The sequence below is a fragment of the Haliotis rufescens genome, unplaced genomic scaffold, assembly GCF_023055435.1.
Source record: "Haliotis rufescens isolate VD_foot unplaced genomic scaffold, xgHalRufe1.0.p SCAF_18, whole genome shotgun sequence".
NCBI lineage: Eukaryota > Metazoa > Mollusca > Gastropoda > Lepetellida > Haliotidae > Haliotis > Haliotis rufescens.
In genome coordinates, this window is record NW_025963868.1 from 1,665,882 (window position 1) to 1,687,470 (window position 21,589).

At 40.3% G+C, this 21,589-nt stretch overlaps 2 protein-coding genes across 2 annotated transcripts; both read left to right on the plus strand.

The window, feature by feature from the left end:
* Positions 1–5,963: 5,963 nt before the first annotated feature.
* On the plus strand, positions 5,964–12,172 carry LOC125381467 (neural cell adhesion molecule 2-like). Its single transcript, XM_048398022.1, has 4 exons — positions 5,964–6,312; positions 7,246–7,542; positions 10,575–10,841; positions 11,777–12,172. Exons 1-4 carry the CDS (start codon positions 6,021–6,023, stop codon positions 12,148–12,150), a joined length of 1,230 nt encoding a protein of 409 aa, XP_048253979.1. The 5' UTR covers positions 5,964–6,020; the 3' UTR covers positions 12,151–12,172.
* A 1,069-nt stretch (positions 12,173–13,241) lies between these two features.
* LOC124117853 lies at positions 13,242–18,883 on the plus strand. The gene is made up of 8 exons (XM_048398023.1): positions 13,242–13,506; positions 14,769–14,790; positions 14,948–15,003; positions 15,462–15,483; positions 15,670–15,725; positions 17,449–17,562; positions 17,739–17,754; positions 18,213–18,883. The coding sequence occupies exons 1-8, from the start codon at positions 13,266–13,268 to the stop codon at positions 18,400–18,402; spliced, it is 717 nt and encodes a 238-aa protein (XP_048253980.1). The 5' UTR covers positions 13,242–13,265; the 3' UTR covers positions 18,403–18,883.
* Positions 18,884–21,589: the final 2,706 nt, after the last annotated feature.

Consider the following 21,589-nt stretch of genomic DNA (forward strand, 5'->3'; position numbering starts at 1 on the left):
ACCGATTACAGGAATTTAGGTATTTCTCCTGTTTTGGTTTAAAACCATTTGGGGATTCTGGATCAAACAACACACGGGTATCAACCCATCCTTGTCGAGCCGACTGATGTAGAAAAAGGGCTGTGAAAGTGACCTGGATTACTCTCATGTGTGTGGATTAGGGGATGTGCGGTGTGTACGGTGTTATGCATTCTAAACATGTGCACGTAAATGGAAATAACAAAATGACTTGGTGGTGATTTTTCAGGTTAATGTGCTCTATGTTATATTGCACCCCTTCCGCTTTGCACTTAGTACGTTTCCGCGTTTGGTCTGCATTATGAAATAAATGGAAATGAATGCTGCAATCAGGTCGGTTTTTAATGTTCTCCAGCCTGGAAATCTTCTTTTCATTACGTAAGAGTACTTTTCTTCATAAGTGTCTTTTTGTTCTCAAAGCCAAATTTGCGAGAGAAAAAACGTACCATTTACTATTGACACTTAACATACCACACCCAAACAAAAACAGTACACCAAATGTTAAGTACATCTGATCTAACATAGGTTTGCTTGTAGAAGCTGTATCAGTCAACTTGTCGGTAAAACACCTTGTGGTGTAAACAGTATTTAACTGTATATTGTACAAACTATTACAATACTTACAAAAACGAAAAGCCCATAATACACACTGCACAGCCTCGCTGATCCAGCATGGCGCAATGGCGTTATAGGCGGTCCTGATTATCACAACGTACAGCGGACCATCGTCAACCGCCCATTGTTGACATGTTTGTATTTTAAATACGTGTGCCGTTCCCGTAACTTTTGACGAATTTCGGTATTTCTTCTTTATTGGTTAATCATGATGGGGATTCTGGATCAAAACAACACCTGGGTATCAATCCATCCTTGTCGACCCGACTAATGTAGACAGGTATGTGAAAGTGACCTGGATAATGCGTGTCATTGTCAGTCCACACGTTACTCTCCTGTGTGAAGGCGGAGTGTGTGTGTATGTGTGTGTGTGTGTGTGTGTGTGTGTGTGAGAGAGAGAGAGAGAGAGAGTGAGTGAGTGAGTGAGTGAGTGAGTGAGTGAGTGAGTGAGTGTGTGTGTGTGTGTGAGTGTGTGTGTGAGTGTGCGTGCGTATGGTATGTGTGTGTATGTGAGTATGTGTGTGCGATGTTTGGTGGTGTGCATGCGTATGGTGTGTGTGTGTGTGTGTGTGTTTGTGTGTGTGTGTGTGTGTTTTGCATGCTAAACATGATTGGTGATCGGTTTTCATGTTAAATAGTGATTGAGAGAGTGAGAATGATTTTAACTCGCTAGTAGCAATATTCCAGCAATATCACGGCGGGGGACACCAGAAATGGGGAATCGAACCCGGGTCTTCGGCGTGAATAAAGAAGGCTTTAGCCACTGTTAATATGTTTTATGTTAAATTGTACACCTTCCCTTTTCCACAAAGTACGTGTCCACGGTTGATACGCACTGTAAAATGATTAATCGGTTGGTATATGTTCTTAAAATCGGAAATCTTATTCTCATTACGTAGGTGATTTTATAACTAGGGGCACAACATGTGTTCGGAACATAATATTTTTTTATTAAAATTAATTTTTGTCTTTAAAATATTGTTGTTGATATTTGAGCTTTATCTTAAAATAGTCTGCAGTTACGGCAGATAAATGATGTGTACTGAATCCATGGCATTACCAAATGCATTATAGTTAACCATTTTGGGTATCAAATGAATAATTTGTTATGTTTTTACTTCGAACCCAGTGTTTCTCAGTCTGTGTTTTGGAAGTTGACGTCCTTGCTAAACTCCACTTTTGGATTACGGACTTGTACATTTCCCTTGTCGATGTTGACCTGGTACACGACTTATGTAACTTTCATTTCCTACCCAATGGCACTAAAGCGGATATGTTTGAACTCAGGTCAGGTAAGGTTGTTTTACAAGATGTACCTGATATCACTTAGAGGTGTGGGAGGAAGGTTAAGGTTCATGAGGGATGTAGTCTGTGTCTTGCCCCTATGTGTTGTTTATGCTCACTACATGCTAGCAATAAACCATTCCCACACGTCTTAACGATTGCAGTATCCACAACGATGTCCCTCATATTGATTATCCGGTAAATATATATTTCTTTCGTCATTTCTTCGATGCAGACCAAATCCAAAACACCACCCCTACATTGTTAGCACAGGCACCGGTTTAATACAGAACCGCATCTCTCCGTTCGGCAAATGCTACTTTTAAAAACCTTAGTGTCAGTCTTATACACATGGTGGTACAAGCAAAGACCAGATTAAACATACTGATCCCTCTGAGCCGTTGTTTATAAATTCCTGAGCGAAGAGTCCGATACATTCGGTTGGACTAAAAACCCTGTTCACTTATCTAAACATGGCCAAGTTGGGAATAATGATTCTATTTGAATTTTTATTATTTACCCTTAATCTTAGAGTGGGCCTCGTGCGGGTCCAACTACTAGCCCGAGGTATTGCCGCGGTGACCGTATCAACAACGCTGGACATATTAGTTTGGACTCCCTCCACACCTGGCACTACAGCCAACTCTACCCCGTCCATACTTGCTCGTATTCAAGAGTATCTCAAACTGGAAATAATCATTCTGGTACTCATGTTCATTTTTGTCCTCATGTTGAGTCTAAACACACATAAAATCAACGCACTCCTATTGGTGTTTGTCGGGCACCAAGTCTGTTCGCATGAAAGTGGACGATATCAGTGCCCCAGCCCTTGTTCTGTCCCTCTCAGACCAGGAGTATCCGTGTTCATCCATGGATATTTTTTTAATGTGAAGTATACACGATATACGGCTTTTCCATTGGACGAGAGGTCGGTCACATGGCCGCGAAATTGACGTTCGTAGGTATATGAACACAATTTGACGTTCATGCGTTTTTCACGAGACTGTATTCTTGAAATGACGTAAACACTAACGGACTACTTCCACATTCATGGAAAACCCCTCGGAATTCCCTCGCACGAATACATACATAACCATTGTTTCTGATCATTTAGACCCTTAATCTTGAACTCGGCGTTTTAGCATACATTGAAAAACGCCAGAGACATTGGCTTTGAAAATCTTCGCTACGACCCAACCACTGAACAAAACGACAAAAATGTACTTTCGACTCAATCCGTGTCTAGACTGACAGTGACAGTCGATAGCGACCTATGAATTTACCTCAGTATCTATTCTCACATCTTTATGATCACATTTCAATGATCGGCCAATTGATCAATGATGTAGCCACAGGTTCATGAACAACTTCGGTCATTTTGACGCCTTGTACTTGATGTGTTACACTGTGTAGCATTCTCTATTTTTAGAAATCAATTCATCTAGTCGTTGCATATTTTCAGAATATGCAAGAGAAGAGTACCGTAGCAAGAATTAGGGATTAAGAAAATAGATACATTACATTGATTTGGTAAATTCAATTGAAGTTGTCAAAGTTTCTGGCTAAGAAATGACTGACGCGAAATCACGCACAACGACAGCGCTTTTTATCGGCTTTTGTGACTATTTCTCTTGGTTACAAAGAAAAACATAAAAAATATCAATACCCAGATTGTCATTATATTTCTGACTACTTACATGGTACATCTATGCATGTACGATCCCTGAATCAACGAAAATCCGCACGTAAAATCACGCATTGTGATGTCATTTGACACAGGGACCCTTTTGTAAAAGTTGATCACCGGTTGTGATGTCATGTGTCAACGTATGTTGTCCATATTTGGTAACTTCTTTGAGGTGAAAGTAGGGTGAAAACAAAAGTAATTTCTGATGTTAAATTAATAAAAGTAACAATGAGTTGGGTTTTTTTAATTTATGGATTGGAACTACTTTGCTTTTCAGAAGTGTGAAGCATATATCCGCTAGTGTGTTACTGCATTCCAATATATAGAAGATATCTCAGGTGTCTCGTGAAATATTATGTTTCTCCCATTGAGTGACGGGGACAAGGAGATATTTCTTTTCCTTCGTCACGAGATGAGAAAACATTATATTTCAAGAGACACATGGAATGTCCTATTTATCATATACTTTTTGTGTTGACTGCAAGAAAATGTTGTTGTTTTTATTACAAATATTAAGCCTTGAAACGGAAATGAACCCTACCTAACACGCAGGGATGTTTCACTACCCTTTGTTATTGCGACCTGAAAAGTAGTTCCGAGTTTGCAAAATCTTAAAAAGTACAAGGTCACTTTAAATCTTTATCATACACATGAATATGATTATATACAAAATCAACTTTAAAAAATTATTCTTGAAAGCTGTTGTAAGCGAAAGAATACACGTTGATCAAGTAACAAAAAAGACGAAGTCTCGATTGACGATTAAAATGAGAAAATTACATAGTTTATAACCAAAAATTATCAAGAGAATAGCAAACGGCAAGAAGCGACATTAACTCCATAAATAACCATCTGACCATTATTTTGCCTTGTCAATGCGGAACTAACGTAAAAAGGAAGACAACAGTTTGTGTACAGGAGATATACTTACGATAAAAGGAGACATTTTGCGAGGAGTGAGTGAGTGAGTGAGTTGGGTTTAACGCCGCTTTTAACAATATTCCAGTTAAAACACGACGTGTGAGCTTAATGTGGGAGGAAAGCCCGAAGTGGTGCAGGTCTCAGACGTTTACCACTTCGGTGAAACCCACGAGCACGGGTATGGTGCTGACAAACCTAGAAACATAGTCGGGGCCACTTTTGCACTGGCTAGAACATAAATGCTGGCCACGGGCGACTGTCCAAAAAGGGAATGAGTGAGGATATATCCTGATGATCACTGGCTTAGACACATGGGGGCTGCAGAAGAGGTATAATCGGTCTTGCTATATAACGTTTTTGGGACCATGGTCTGGAATGTCAGTTATGTTAAAGAGATAAATATATTATTGTGAACCAGGGCGAGTTGGGCCGACTGAAACTGAGAGCCAGAGCTGCACCTCCGTTGTGACAGTACCTCAATAAATCGTTGTGGACCCACAGACGGAGTTGTGTCGTGAATAGATGATTTTAAGAAGTATCCCCTAGAACAGAACATTCTGTTCGGCGGATATTGTTATTAACATTTCCTGACCATTTCGAAGGCATTCAATTGGTTTTTTTATGTTCCATTACAATGTGTTGCGTTGTAGGCAGTGATCCGTACCATATATTGCGTTTGTATATCACATGTTATACAGAATCACCCTGTGCCAGCAACCGAAAGGGCGAATGACGAAGGACGAAGGTCCATACCATAAGTTCTATTGATGCTGTCAGCAGGTAATTACACTATGGTATTTATAACACTTTCGGTCACCGCTCACACACCAAAGGTTCCCTATTTCAAATCAGATTATGGTGCTCTGCACGCTTTTGTTTGTGTTTTTAACGCCACAATCAGCAATACTCCAGCTATCTCAGGGCTGCCATTAAATAATCGTCTCTGGACAAGGCAAACCATGCAATGACTTAAAGCACGAGCAACGATCCGCACAGTCAGTGACAGCAAGTCACATGAGCCTCTCAAAACAACCAATAGATAGATGGGAAAACTTGTTCATTCCTACTCTGGTCCACACGGGTACGTCTACACAAAGAAATATATGTCTAGTAATATATTTCCACAACATCAGGTACAACGGGAAATAACACACTTTTATACGGAAATATTATCGAGCGAAACTGAATCTTGTTACCCCTTACAAACAAATCACAATCGCTGTCTGTCAGTATTAACTCAACACAGCGGCGACTATGTTTCTGTTTTACGTTGTGGCCGGAGGACTATTTGAGTGTGGTATGTATCTGTCTTCGTATATATTATATTGAGCTGTGCTTAAATCCTATTTTGCTTTAATAATTCGCAACATTAATATTTCTATCTACTCTTAACAAACATAATGGTGTATGGTGTTTATTTGTTTTGTGTGCAGCTCTTGCTTCCGTGACAGCTGACTACCGACACACTGTCACACGTCCTGGCTACGATGTTGACATGACCATGAACCCAGCTAATGTCAGCTACCTATATAACGTATGTGTGAATGGTTCGGTAAATGAAGTACTGTTAGTGGTCGTGCCTAAGTCACACCGAGTAAAAGTACGCAACACCAGTCACATCGGCTACACGACCAGGATCAGATACATAGGGCAGGACTCACCATCACAGACCGGACAGCTGAGGTTTACCATCTACAATGTTACTGTACAGGACGCTGGTACCTACTACTGTCAAGGAAGCAGAAAGCAGATAGTACTTGGATGTAGGCAGATCCTCGTTGTATTACGTAAGTATTATATGGGATCAACAGAAGAATATTCCAAGAAATGAAAGTGCATTAAGCTGCATTGCGGTAATAAATAAACAATGTCAGAAAGAAATCACTGGTAGCAGAGGCTTCAGTTGTGAAGGAAGTAAAACCGTTAGGAGTATAAAGATAGGAGTGGGATATTACTTTTTAATGTTTCATACACATTGGGTTAGGAGTGTTTAGGTGTTTTGCATGGCGACATCATGGACGTCACATTTATCACTTGTGCCGTTGTGTCATTATCGCTATCCTTCGGAATTGTAAGATTTAAAAAAAAAGCTGCCATGGCCTCCAAGATAAATTTTACGGAACAACATATTGAAGATAAGAACTGAAGAACGTACTGATTCCCTCAACAGAAAGGTGAATTGGAACTTGATATTTCAATTTGAGATATAACGATTGAAGACTGACATGATCTGGGGAAATGCACTCAAACGGCCGTTGGTTATAAGATAAATAGAGATGGCGTAATATCATGTCCAATACATCATGATAAAACATTTTTAATTTCGATTTCCATTTACTTGGTGAGGTGGGGTAGCATAGTTGTTAAAGCTTTCGCTCGTCACGCTGAAGACCCGGGTTCGATTCCCTACATGGCTACAATATGTGACGACCGTTTCTCGTGTCCCTCGCCGTGATATTGCTGGAATATTCCTAAAAACGACGTAAACCATACTCACTCATTTACTCTATGTACTTGATATATGAAACGACGCAATATTATGGCCCTGGTTTAATTTTGAAATATTCATAATATACTCAACAGGTAAATAATGAGAATGGGTTTCGAATGCTACCGTAATGAAAACATCAACACAACACAGTAAAGCCTTGTTTATTGACACTTGTGTTATGGTCCTAGAACTGTGGTTTAACACGTTGAAAGATCAATATATTTAACAGAGAAGCCGACCACACCTTCCATCACAGGACCTGCCTCAGCTGTATCAGGTGAGAATGTCACCCTGACATGCTCCTCCTCCCGGAGTCTGCCCCTGGACCACCCCCAACTGGCCATGACCTACACCTGGAGGAGGAACAGGACCCTGCTGGAATCTGGTGATGGGTCTGACACAGGCGGAGATGTCCTGACAATAACCCACATCAGCAGAGAGAACCAGGGAGACATCTACACCTGCCAGGCTGTGGAGGAGGGGCTGGAGTCTGACTGGAGTCACGGACATGTACTGGAGGTTCACTGTGAGTAAGAACGTACCTTATTTAGGATATAAGACGAAAATATACCTCATCTTTTCAACTGCGGTCGTGAGTGACAGTTTTGTAAGAACTGTGTTGGCTGAAGTAATATGTGTTGTGTACAAAGAGCCTTCATACCCTGAATTATTATTTTCAAAGTATGTTGGCGGGTCGGATCAGGATAAATAGCCAAAGTTTCAGCTTCATGGGTCTACAGTTTCAGAGGACATACCGAACATGCATGATCGCTATGAAAATAGTGTCACCTGTAGCTCACCTGGATATGTTGTCCAGAGTTATTATTTTCAACAAAGACAGACACTTAACACTCAGTATAAATACAGGGGTTCAACACCTAATGCTAAACTATATAGTTTGAACGGCATATGATTACATCATAAGAAGACGCATGGATCCTTAAGTTCATATTCCTCAGTCTGGCAATTTCAGAGAATGATACAGAGTCAAATATGCATGTTTTGAGAATGTATGAGCTTGGTAAAACAGGAAGGTGAAAACAGAGGTCAAATTTTATAATATTGCGAAAACCGGAACGTATGAGACCCACTATCAACTAAACATATACCAAGTTTATGACATTTAGAACAAACATTGCTGAGTAGTGGTCATATACCGACCAACGTGTTGGTATGTAGAGAATCTCACTCGAGTTTCTTTTGATATCAAATATATCAACACGAGTTGATAAAAGTGGAAAAATTCCGAGGATTGCCGAGGATGTTTGCCACTTTTATCAACTCGTGTTGATATATTTGATATCAAAAGACACGAGGGTGATATTATATTTATCATCCTTCATCATTCTTCCAACTTTTTCAATTAGTAGACAGTAATTAGCAGTGTCTTCAGTGTAAAAAGTACTGCTAACAGCTTCAGTAGCAGAGCCATTAGTGATGTCATTTGATGAAATGAAATTACATCACAATGCTTTGCAGACCATTGTGACGTCACTGGTTGACGTCACAATGGTCTGCAAAGCATTGTGATGTAATTTCTTTGCAGCGATATCTACAGTGTAGATAACGCTTGATCTAATCCAAGCTTTATCTCCTGTGGGAGCCAGTTTTGGATGATAAAATGATGAGAACGATATCTCAGGTTCCTGATTGTGTCATTTATGGACCATGAACATAGAAGGGTAGCACCGGATCCTATTTCCCATTACACTGCGATATGTGCTTTCTGCATTCCCTGTCTGAGAAAACTTTCCGCTTGAGTACATTCTACCTGGAAGAATTCCTTGCAGGTACCATTAAATATGTACGCCATATGCACTGTTGCTAATCACCAATTAAACGATCCCTTTTTTGTCAGTGTGAAATTATAAACTGGGCCTCGTCCGACGTCCCTTGTCCACAGGGCGGTCCGTCTGTTAGCAATGAAACTTATTCTACTCCAGATTTATTGAACATATCAATTTCATGTTCACATACCAGGTTCTTCATCCACGTTCTTCTTGGAAGCTCGACAAATTCAAATGTCCACCGCAGCAGAACATTTTAAAATTTAGGTAAATCTTAGTGCCAATCTCCTCTCCACAGAAAACGTTGGATATATTCTTTACAACACTTCAGAGGACCCGCCTTAAACATGAGTGAGTGAATATGGTTTTACGCCGCTTTTAGCAATATTCCAGCAATATCACGGCAGGGGACACCAGAAATGAGCTTCACACATTGTACCAATGTGGGAATCGAACCCGAGTCTTCTACGTGACGAGCGAACGTTTAAACCACTAGGCTACCTCGCCACCCGTCTTAAACATGAAATAAGATCTTGTCATTGCACATGTCACAACGAAAACATTTGTAATATGTTGACTATCCAATTTTGTCTGTCACGTACGTCCTGCACCAGCATACTCTTAAGCAACCCTAAATATTTAGAAGTGATTACACTGTAATCGACCATGGAAATTACAGCGCTTCCTCTTTCTCAACCTTTCACTGTACCGCTCCTTTTCATCCGTCCTTCCAGGGCCCAGTCGTCTTAGGCACCGCGATTTGCTGTGCAGAGTTGCGTCCCTTGGGCACACCAGAAACCATTGATTGTTGGTTCGATTAGGTTTCTAGCTTTGTCAGCACCATACCCGTGCTCGTGGGTTTCACCGAAGTGGTAAACGTCTGAGACCTGCACCACTTCGGGTTTTCCTCCCACATTAAGGTCACACGTCGTGTTTTAACTGGAATATTGTTAAAAGCGGCGTTAAACCCAACTCACTCACTCACTCACTCCTCGCAAAATGTCTCCCTTTATCGTAAGTATATCTCCTGTACACAAACTGTTATCTTTTTTTTTTACGTTAGTTCCGCATTGACAAGGCAAAATAATGTCACTCACTCACTCACTCACTCACTCACTCACTCACTCACTCACTCACTCCCAATCTTACCCGACCGCCTCTGTGGTCTAGTGGTAGAGCGTCCGCCCGGAGAGCGGAAGGTCCGGGGTTCGATCCCCGGCCGCGTCATACCAAAAGACGTTAAAAGATGGTACTTGTTGTTACCCTGTCTGGCGTTCGGCATTAAGGGGCTAAAACAAGGACTGGTCGGCTCGGAGTCAGTAAACTGTGTCTGAGTGGGGTATTCATGTTAAACTGCGGCATGGTATCTCAGTGAGCTAGCACTATAAATCGGCATCAGTCCGGCCTAGTACAAGCAGCCACACAAACACACACACACGTACATGCACGTCGCTATATAAGTGCAATAATCTTGGACGCGACGTTAAACCCCATTTCACCTCACCTCACCTCACCAATCTTACCCCTCCCCCTTGTACAATAATGGCCCCTCCGTCACATGTGTATTTCCAGTAGTTACACACGTACATGTCACAGAAACAATGTGCACATGTTTATCTTGCTATTCACACACATATATTACAAAACCAAACTGTACGCGTACATCACATTGTTTAGGATCAGAAGGATTCGCTGTCGCGTGCAGTAGCGTTTTCCGTTTAGCTGGTGATACAGTGTGGAACTACTGACCATAGTACATCAAACATTCCAGACGGACCTGACCAGATAAAGTTTAACGGCGCAAGTGACAGGCTAAAGGCAGAAGAAGGTGACCCTCTCACAGTGAGATGTTCTGCTGAATGTAACCCCGCCTGCACTGTGACCTGGTGGGACACATCCAGACAGAGGGTGATCCCGGGACAGAGGGAGGCTGTGTTGTATATACCAGCTGTAGACAGATCTGTGCCTGGACAGTACACGTGTCACGTCAACAACACGCAAGGGAATAAATCACGGATCCTGACGCTTGAAGATTTCTGTAAGACTCCTACAACATTGCTGGTGATAGACAGAATCTGTAACATTTATTTGGATAACTCCTGTAATAACCAATTTCATTTTCATTCATTTCAACTTTCTCTAATCCCACAGAGATGATAAATCATTTAAACAGATAATATTGACTATATTCTGATGATGTGACATCACGTCAATGTGATTCTTGAGATTCTTTCAAATGGCAAAGCGTTTCTGTTCATTCAAAATCAATGTTACAAAGATCTGTATTAAAGACAGAAATCGATTGTTTATTTACTACCTAATTCGACAAACGAAACTGTTCCGATAACTCGTAAGATTTGCGACAATTTTGCTGAAGTTCACCACATTTACAAATTAAAGTGACTGCTTATTCCATATGTAATATATCGGAAACATTAGAATCCTAAACAATGCTTTTGTTATTTATTAAATGTTCTGGCACGTGAGGTTACTAAAGCTTTTGTCGCTCCCATCGTCGTGGGTTTCACGGAAGTGGCAAACATCTAAGACCTACATCACTTCGGGCTTTCCTACAACACAAAGCCGATACACCGTGATAATACTGGAATCATGTTAAAATCGTTGTTATACCCAACTCACTCACTCACTCACTCACTCACTCACTCACTCACTCACTCACTCACTCACTAATTCACTCACTCACTCACTCACACACTCCCCATCCTACCCCTCCCCCTTGTACAATATTGGCCCCTCCATCACATGTGTACTTCCAGTAGTCACACATGTACATGTCACAGAAACAAACTGCACATGTTTATCTCGCTATTAACACATATATTATAAAACCAAACTGTACGCGTACACAGTATTGAGGATCAATTTGAACCGCCATCACGTTCAGTAGCATTTTCCGTTGTTAGCTGGTGATACAGTGTGGGACTTCTGACCATAGCACATCAAACATTCCAGATGGACCTGACCAGATAAAGTTTAACGACGCAAGTGACAGGCTAAAGGCAGACGAAGGTGACCCTCTCACAGTGAGATGTTCTGCTGAATGTAACCCCGCCTGCACTGTGACCTGGTGGGACACATCCGGACAGAGGGTGATCACGGGACAGAGGGAGGCTGTGTTGTATATACCAGCTGTAGACAGATCTGTGTCTGGACAGTACACCTGTCACGTCAACAATACATATGGGAATATATCACGGAACCTGACGCTGGAAGATTTCTGTAAGACTCCTACAACATTGCTGGTGATAGACAGAATCTGTAACATTTATTTGGATAACTCCTGTAATAACCAATTTCATTTTATTATTCATTTCAACTTTCTCTAAACGCACATAGATGATTAATAATTTAAACAGGTAATATTGACTATATTCTGATGATGTGACATCACGTCAATGTGATTCTTGAGATTCTTTCAAATGGCAAAGCGTTTCTGTTCATTCAAAATCAACTTAACAAAGATCTGTTTTAAAGACAGAAATCGATTGTTTATTTACTACCTAATTCGACAAACGAAACTGTTCCGATAACTCGAATGATTTGCAACAATTTAACTGAAGTTCACCACATTTACAAATTAAAGTGGCTCCTTATTCCATGTGTTATATATCGGAAACATTAGAATCCTAAACAATGCTTTTGTTATTTATTAAATGTTCCAGCACTTGAGGTTACTAAAGCTGGTGTCGCTCCCATCGTCGTGGGTTTCACCAAAGTGGCAAACGTCTAAGACCTGCATCACTTCGGGCTTTCCTACCACACAAAGCCGACCCACCGTGATAATACTGGAATAATGTTAAAAGCGGCGTTATACCCAACTCACTCACTCACTCACTCACTCTCCCATTCATCCCTTCTTTCCCATCCTACCCCTCCCTCTTGTACAACATTGACCCATGCCACATGTGTATTTCCAGTAGTCATACACATGTCAGAAACAAACCGCACGTTTAATTCGCTATTAACACATATGTTACAAAACCAAACTTTACGTGTACATCACAGTATTTAGGGAGGCTGTGTTGTATATACCAGCTGTAGACACATCTGTGTCTGGACAGTACATCTGTCACGTCAACAACAGATATGGGAATACATCATGGAACCTGACCCTGGAAGTGTTCTGTAAGACTCCTAAAACATTAGCGACAGACTTTAGTAACAGAATCAGTGGCATGCAAACATTTATTTGGATAAAGAAACCATGATTGATAACACGATCAGTCATCTCAGCTGCCGTAAATGCTGTTGTCGCGAAATTTCAGAGTTATTATTGAAACGAGTATGTCATTAATGCATTATTTAAATTACCATGTGACACATAAATATTCAACCTTATTCCGTGTGAAACATAGCTTATTCAGTATAAGGCTACCGATAAGCACAACAAGAAAAAACACTACACCTGGCAAAACATGTGCAGATACAGAATAGCTCTGGTATGATATATTCCGAGGATCAGCCGTTCTCATTGTACCACACACACACACACACACACACACACACACACACACACACACACACAATAAACTGCGAGTATTGCATCTTGAATGTTCCAGCACGAGAGGTTACTGGAGTTGGCGTCGCTTCGACCGTCCATGTGGCTGCTGTCTGTTCTGTCCTGATCGTCGTCACCGCTGTGGTCGTCATATTTCTTGCTCGTAGAAAACAGACACGTGAAGGTAATACTGTGTGGTGTGAGTGTGAATGAGCACAACGTGAGAGTCACATTAAGTATTCTGCCATAATATTTTAGAATCCTGCATTCTGATTGGTCCCCAGCAGTATTGGATCCACTTTAGGCCATGAAGCCCATATTACCGCGAACAAAATATTCAGAAGCACTTTTTGGGAAAACCCGCCCGTTTGGCAATTTCAAATATGGATCTCACTTCATTAACGTTGATAAATAACGTGTTGCGGTTTCTACATTATGACCAGTTAATGTGGCAGTATATTTCAGGAGACACACGTTAAAACAAATATTTAGAGAGTGTAAAGAGTTATCGCGTTCGGTTTCGAATATATGTTACAAGTTTCAAATCTACGTTCGAAAGCTCTATATCAAACACTCTAGGTTTATCTTCTTAATGAATACTTGAATGAACTGGTTGTTTGCACATCCACCAGGCATTGTTGGCCGTTGCTCACATTAGTGACCATTGATTAAGATATCAGAAACCGCCCTTCAGTTTCGTGAACTACGAATGAGTCCTGTTTTCAGCTGATAGATTCATGTCAATGAAACAATTATTTTTCCTGACCTAAATTGTACAAGATATTCTGGGTTTAAAATTCTTCCTGGAGTTTAATGTAATCACGGTATGTGGTGTGTACAACTAAGTGTGTGTGTCATCACGCGGGAATAGTTCGAGTCTCAATATTAAAGTAGAATCAATAAAATGAAAAAAATGAACAATACGATATACGCGAAACAAGGACGGTATTGTTGTGTTCACTATTTAATGGGATGAATAGCTGTGTAAGGTTGTTGTTGTTGTTATTGTTGTTTTTGTTAACCGCAGTGTCATACCATTAGAACAACATGAAAATGACGGTTTTGGTGAGGGTAGTGTGTGTCTGGTTTGGGAGGGGGATTGTAAAGATCATCATTGTTATTAATATTACTGGTTCTTATCAGTTATTTAGGTTTCTTCCTTGTCGTTGACTTTGAATAAACGAAAAGACGGCTATGATTCAAAACCAAGTCTGTGTGAGGAAAGTGAGTCTGACACCAGCGTTTAAGGAAGAGTATTACCACTGAGATTATATGCATAACCTTTCACTCTCGTAAATACAGTAGGTCAGACACGATGTTAAGAATGGAATAAAATAAATATATATTATCATTTCACAGGTACGCAATGAAATAATTAATTAGTCTATCTTCTATTTATCTTGAAATATGTATCCATAATTATCTAAAGACATTTCTAACTTTCAGAGAGTGGATACATTCATAACCGGTGAGTACATGCTGTCCATCATGTCACTGACCTTGCATAGTCAGATGAATAAAACTATATATACAGTTAAACTGATAGTGTATCACAGATTATCTGATGACTAGTTTGCCTTGATTAGTTCTTTCTGCTTTGATCATTTTGAATTCCTTTCCCTCAGTGTGGTCACATATACCCGGGACGAGGAAACAGACGGAAGCTACCAGGAAATAGAAGGTTGGTGTCGTAAATATTAATTAGTCATTCAACGCCATTGCAATTATATCGGATTACGCTTCTTAAATTTTACAGGGTAATCGCGAATCATTTACTGAATAGTGTAATCAACCGTTTCTTGAAAACAGTTTTTTATTCTTTGATTTGGATAACTTTTAATGGACATACTGTTAAGTCATAACTTAACACTAACATTAATTTGTTTCTGTCGTCAAGTTGTAACTTCTGAGAAACGTTAAGCACTGATTGACCTTTTAAAATCATAAGCCACACTGGCTCTTTTACCCCAGTGCAGCTTTATCTAAACTTCTTAATCGCGTAAGTGGAAACGAGTCACATATCACAGCATACTTCAACCTATTTACCATTAGTTTAAAGGTATGCAATGACAAGGAGTCATCTGTTATTCATCTTGCATTTTGTATACATAATTACCTGCCCAACGTTATAATTTTCAGAGGGAGGATCCATTCAAAATCGGTGAGTATCTGCCATCGATCTTCAAGTGAAATGAATAAAAAGTTACTCTGATATGGCCTTGCGTGGCCATAACGGCGAAACTCTATACAAGCTGTTTAACACAATGTAACTTGAAAATGTATCACAGCTTATCTGTAGGCTAACTTGTCTCTTATTTCAATCTTTTTTAATATTCATTGTCACCAGCGTGGTCTCATTTGCCCGGGATGAGGACAAAGATGGGAGCTACCAGGAGATAGAAGGTTGGTGTCTTTAGGTTGTCTACGGGTTTGATGGTGTAATGACCAGGGCCCACTTGCACAAAGCGATCTTAGCGCTAAGACTATCGTAAGCCTATGTTAAAGTATGGGAGTTACGATCACGAATATTGTAAGCCTATGTTAAAGTACGGTAGTACGGTAGCGCTAAGATCGCTTTGTGCAAGTGGGCCCTGATCTAACGACTTATTATAAGTCAACCTATCTCCCATCTAAAGCCGAAAGGCTAAGACCAGGGCCCAGTTGCACAAAGGGATCTTAGCGCTACCGTACTACCGTACTTTAACATAGGCTTACAATATTCGTAGCACTAAGATCGTTTTGTGCAAGTTGGCCAAGGAGTCAAATCATCAAGGATGGCATAGACGTGTAAGACGAGAGGAAAATAATTACCATTTGCTGAAAGGCATTCATGGAATGCTACTGGACATTAAATAATTAGAGAAACACATTAACGGGTTAAAAATAACTTTGCTTCATATAAATTCTGAATTTAAATAATGCATCTTTCAAAACATATCCATATCCATATCCATTTTCATGCACGGCGCACAATTTGAATATTTGTTTGGAGCATGATACTCACACATGTAAACAGTTCACAATGAATGTTTTGCTGTCAGTTGCTCATAAAATTAACGTCCACGTGCCGTGGGTAAGCCGCGAACAAGAATGGCGCAAAACGAAGTTGGACGACACTTTAATGTTCTCCGAAACACAATATTATTTCTATTGAGACGTTGTCTAGAGCAGCGCAACACTAATGTCACGTGTGACTTCACGTCAACAAAACAAGCAATTCGGTTTGTGTATCGACGGAATCGATACCAAACTGCCACATGAACAGCTCGGGCATTTCTTTGGTTGAGACCAACTAGGGCGCAGCCGGTTCAGGGAGCACAATCTTTGCTTGACATTAGGAACAACATCCCAAGTTTGTATTCAATCATCTGGCGTCTTCAAGGCGTCGTCGCTGCCTCGCATGCATCAACGCAAATGGTGGTCACACCCCGTTGTTAACAATGAGTGTTTACAGCACCCCTTTTTTAGGGCGTGTTTCTCTGTCTCCTTTTCCCAATTATGGGTTTTGTGAATGAATTTGTTATGATACAAAATTGGTCAGACGAATGTCCAAACAATATTCAATTTTTAATTAGGTAACATTTACATCACTCCATATGAAGCACAGTTATTTTTTCCCGTGAGTATACATATATGCGAACGTTCTTATCTATTTGTGAAAGAGTTTTATAGATGTTACTGTTCCGCATTGTAAGTAAATATATTTAAACAAATGTTTTATTATACTTTTCTGCGAAATGATTACCTGATTACCTAAAATGCACACAAATCCCTTGATTATTCATTTGGATATTTAGATGAAACAATAACAATTATTCAATAACCATCATAAAATAGGGTAAATAGTCTTCATATATCAGTAGACATCCCGCAGTCATATCGTGTTATTTAAAAGCCTTAATATGATCTCTTGATGACACCTTTTAACATATTAGTGAGCCATCATGAATCATGACCTGGGTTATGTAATACGCCATGTTCGAGAAACGGATAGTTGTATTGGTCATACGCATTGTCATTTCATACGACATTAATCCCTAATGTTTGGGATATGTCACTGCACGGTAGACATTTTCCTGTGAAGTATCATATTGACATTAAATGTGTAACTTTTGTCTTACACCAGAAGAGGTGAACGTAGACGACATCGCCCCTCTTGTAGCTGTCTACTCTGTTATGCTCACGGCTGTGGCGGTTGTGGTGGCATCAGTTGCTATTCTTGTCTGCAAGGACGTAAAAGGTAAGAAAACAAATTGCTCTCTTACAATTTCATCAACCTTATGTTCACCTTTTGTCAAGTATTTAGAAACGCTGAAGTCCTGTTTCGTCAGTGTTGTCTATTTGGTGAAAATATATGTTTTGCGCGAAGTTTCATTCGTTAAAGATTTGACACGTACAACGTTTCTTTACTTTCAGATGGTCACAGCAGAAGGTACATACATTTTGTATTGTTGCAGGTGAAATACTTGAGATGTATGTTATAATGAGGTCTCAGAGTAACTTCATATCATTGGAAAAAACCACCGATATTACTCCTGTTTCTATTTAATGTGAAGCGACATAATTTTGAGTTACCTGAGACAATGATAATACAATAGTTAAATAAAACAATGGCTGTATTTTAAATTGTAACTTGTGATGGTAATTACTGAAATGAATGTATGCTATGTATGTTGGTTTTTTTACACAAGGGTGGGAAAATGTGGTTAAAGTTGTGTTTGTTTGAAGTCGGAGATGGATAATTTGTTAGGAACAAAAAGGTTTCCTTTCATATAATAGGTTGTTTTGCAAGCCGCATTTAAACAAAGTAATGTATCCTTCACTGTCTGTGCAAGTCAATTTTATATGTGAGGTACAATTTGTGATATACGTTTTACCTTGTAATTATAGATTTGGTGAATATCTCACTGTGGTGGGGGAGAGACTATCCTGTGGCATCAGTGATGCACCTCGTGCTGCCATCAACGACGAGGATGCCTTATGCTTGCATGATTATGAGCGACTACTGAGGGAACAATTCCACATCTACACGTGTCTCAACCCTTCAGCTTCCTCTCCAGAGGACCACAGTACCAGGTAAAAAGTAGCCTGAGGTAACGTCTCTGTACCCTTCAGCTGCCTTTTCAGGGGACCAAAGTTCCAGGTGAAGCCTCATGTAAGGGAGCAGTTCCACATCCGGACGTACCTCCACCCTTCAACTGCCTCTGCTGACGACCACAGTACCAGGTGCAGCCTCAAGAAAGGGAGCAGTTCCACATCTACACGTCTCTCCACCCTCCACTTGCCTCTTCAGAGGACCACAGTACCAGGTGCAGCCTCATGTGACGGAGCAGTTCCACATCGTCACGTCTCTACCCCGTTCACCCCTTGGTGCAATGCAAGGAACCTTACGAGACCCTGACGTTTGATGGTTTCCGAATCTCGAACTGAGGACGATGTTCCATTTATGAGCTATGGTCCATTTGCTCGTATTATGGAACACGTCAGCACATTTGGTTGCCCATTGCGGAGCTTGTGAACAATCGCGTTAGCTCAATGCAATAGTGAAGGCATGAAAAAGAATGAGGAGTCTCTAATCAAATTATATATGTAGTTATTATGCATTATGGCCGCTAAGTGAGGCGGTAGCTTGCAACCTTGAAGCGTCTAACTTGTACTTCCTATACAGCATTACATGTTTCTCATCACTTTGTGAAAGTAAATACTTTAATCGATATTACATTGACGCCTTGTTTTGTATTTCTTATTTCTTACTTGTTATCAATACATTGCTCATGTTGTTATCATTATATTTTCCTTTATCTGAAACGCTATACACATAACATGGCACTTGGTAATTCATGTAATTCGCTGTTGCCATGATACAGTGATCCTAGATTCGTCCCGATTATAAATCTTTGTCAGCACCACGCCCGTGTTCGTAGGTGTCACCAAAGCTGTTAATGTCTAAATGTATTAAGGTTAGACGCCGTCATATAACTGAAATATACCTCACTCACTATGTATGGATGTCAACTTCTTTATCGTGAGGATCTCAACGTTTCGGAGTAAATGCTTACTCCTTCATCGGGTGAATGAATGCTAGGATGTAGAGATCATATATATGCACATATATACAACAAAACTAATACGATTCTGAAGGCAGAAATTTTAAAAAATGAAGCCAAAAGTCAATGTAAGCTGATAGGTGATTGGTAATGGAAAATGAAAGCCAGGAGTTTAGTTAGCACGCATTGGAATAAGCAATGAACAAATTGAAGGCAGGGAGATAATTAGCCTTGATAAGGGGATAATCAGTGGCATACGTTGGATACGTTGACTGTGTTCCTCATTATAAAAAGAATTTGACATCAATAACTTCTCTCTCTCTTATGTGTATCACTTTTAAATGCCATCCAAACACTTCAGTCACTTTTGATAGCAGGGAAATAACTCCCTCATGCATATAAACTATTGATTAATCTCTCGCTCCATCTACTTGACACTTAATGTATAACACAATAGCGAAAAGGATTAACATCTTGTGCTTTATGCTCTGGCTGTGTACTGTTACGTCCTTAAACCATTCCAGGATTCGATGATCGGGTGTTCGAATCCCGATATTGGCGGATTATGATCATTGGGTTGTGAGCAATCCACCTCTTGATTTCACCTGCACCACTATGAGACATATCCTAATAAAACCAAATAATGTCCAACACGGTGCTTAAACCTATACAAATATATAGATGTTTAGCCTGGTGGCTATTTGGAAAATTTGAAAATATTTAACGTATGTGAGTACATTAAACTGAATCAAGTTTGGAAAGCCAAAAGATCGTCACACACAAAAGTGAGAGGAAGAACAAATCATTGTCAATTTGGTCGTTAAATGAATCAAACAAACGAACGTTAGTGGATTTGCATATCTCACCATGCATGACCCTTACTCATATAACACAATGCTGTAATCCATGTACTTTCATCTTCCCATGGCAAGAGAATTAACTGACTGTAGAAGTCCAGTTTCCACCCTTGCCGAACTAGGCTGGAATTCCTGGGCTCGATCGTAGCGCCACCAGTGGTTAATTACGAGTTATGTCCCTTATAAGCCTCTCCAATGGACCAATTAGATTCCACCTCTCGTATCACTTGCATTTGTTTCACACAAAATGGCGGCGCCCAGTCAAAGACGATCTGATCGATAATCAAGATCTATATAGTGATAAAACGGGTCTTACCTCGCGGAGTGCATGAAAGCAAGTGAGCACCTTGAATGGTGAAAAGAATTGGAAAATATCTGTTGACAACGAGTTGGCGGTGCACATGCTTTGCAAATCATGCAATCGACCTGTACGACAGTTTGCAAACCGGTTTTCGATTTCGGTGCGCGATTTTGTTTGGGCTATGCATAGACTCGTTAGTCCAGCCAAAATGTTACTCCATAATACCAGACTAGTTCGGCAAGAGTGGAAACTGGACTTTTATGGTCAGTTAACTCCCTTGCCTCGGGAAGATGTGTATTTTGTAATGTCGACATGAGGACACATTTTTGACGACTCTATTTGTAACGACATATTGCCAAAACTGATGTAAGTGAAAGTAACGTACGCAGGCACGCAGGCACGCAGGCACACACGCACGCACGCACGCACGCACGCACTCACTCACTCACTACCGTAAAGGTAACCGTAAATGTAATTGAAGGCAGCGGCGACGCATTGAAGACGCCAGATGATTGAATACAACCTGGGGATGTTGTTCCAAATGTCAAGCAAAGATTGGCCAACTGAGATAGCGTCACAGCTAGTTCTGGGTCTGCCGTAGGCGATGCTTTAACTTATCCCAGACATATTCTATAGGGGAGAGGTCTTGAGATAGTGTCCTCAGAAACTAGGTTACAATACGTGTAACATGTGGGCCGTCATAATCCTGCTGCAACGTGATGTTTCGTCCTTGGATTTGCACCAAGGGAAAACCGTAATCTTGAACGATGTTGTCGAAGTAGCCATTAAAATTGCCATTGATAATGATGAGTTGTGTTCCCCCATGAGTTGTGATGTTTCTGAAAACAACATGCCATGGAAGGGTTATTAAGTTGTCTCCCTTTAAATGGAGGTTGACTTTCAATCAAGCAGTTGAAATATGTCATTATTAACTCAACACCCTGATCACAATGTTTCTGTTTTACATTATAGCAGGAGGTCTATATTAACTTGGCATTATATAAAGCTGTCCCAATTCTGTTGACTTTCTTAATAATTTGCAACATTACGTATACTGTTAAT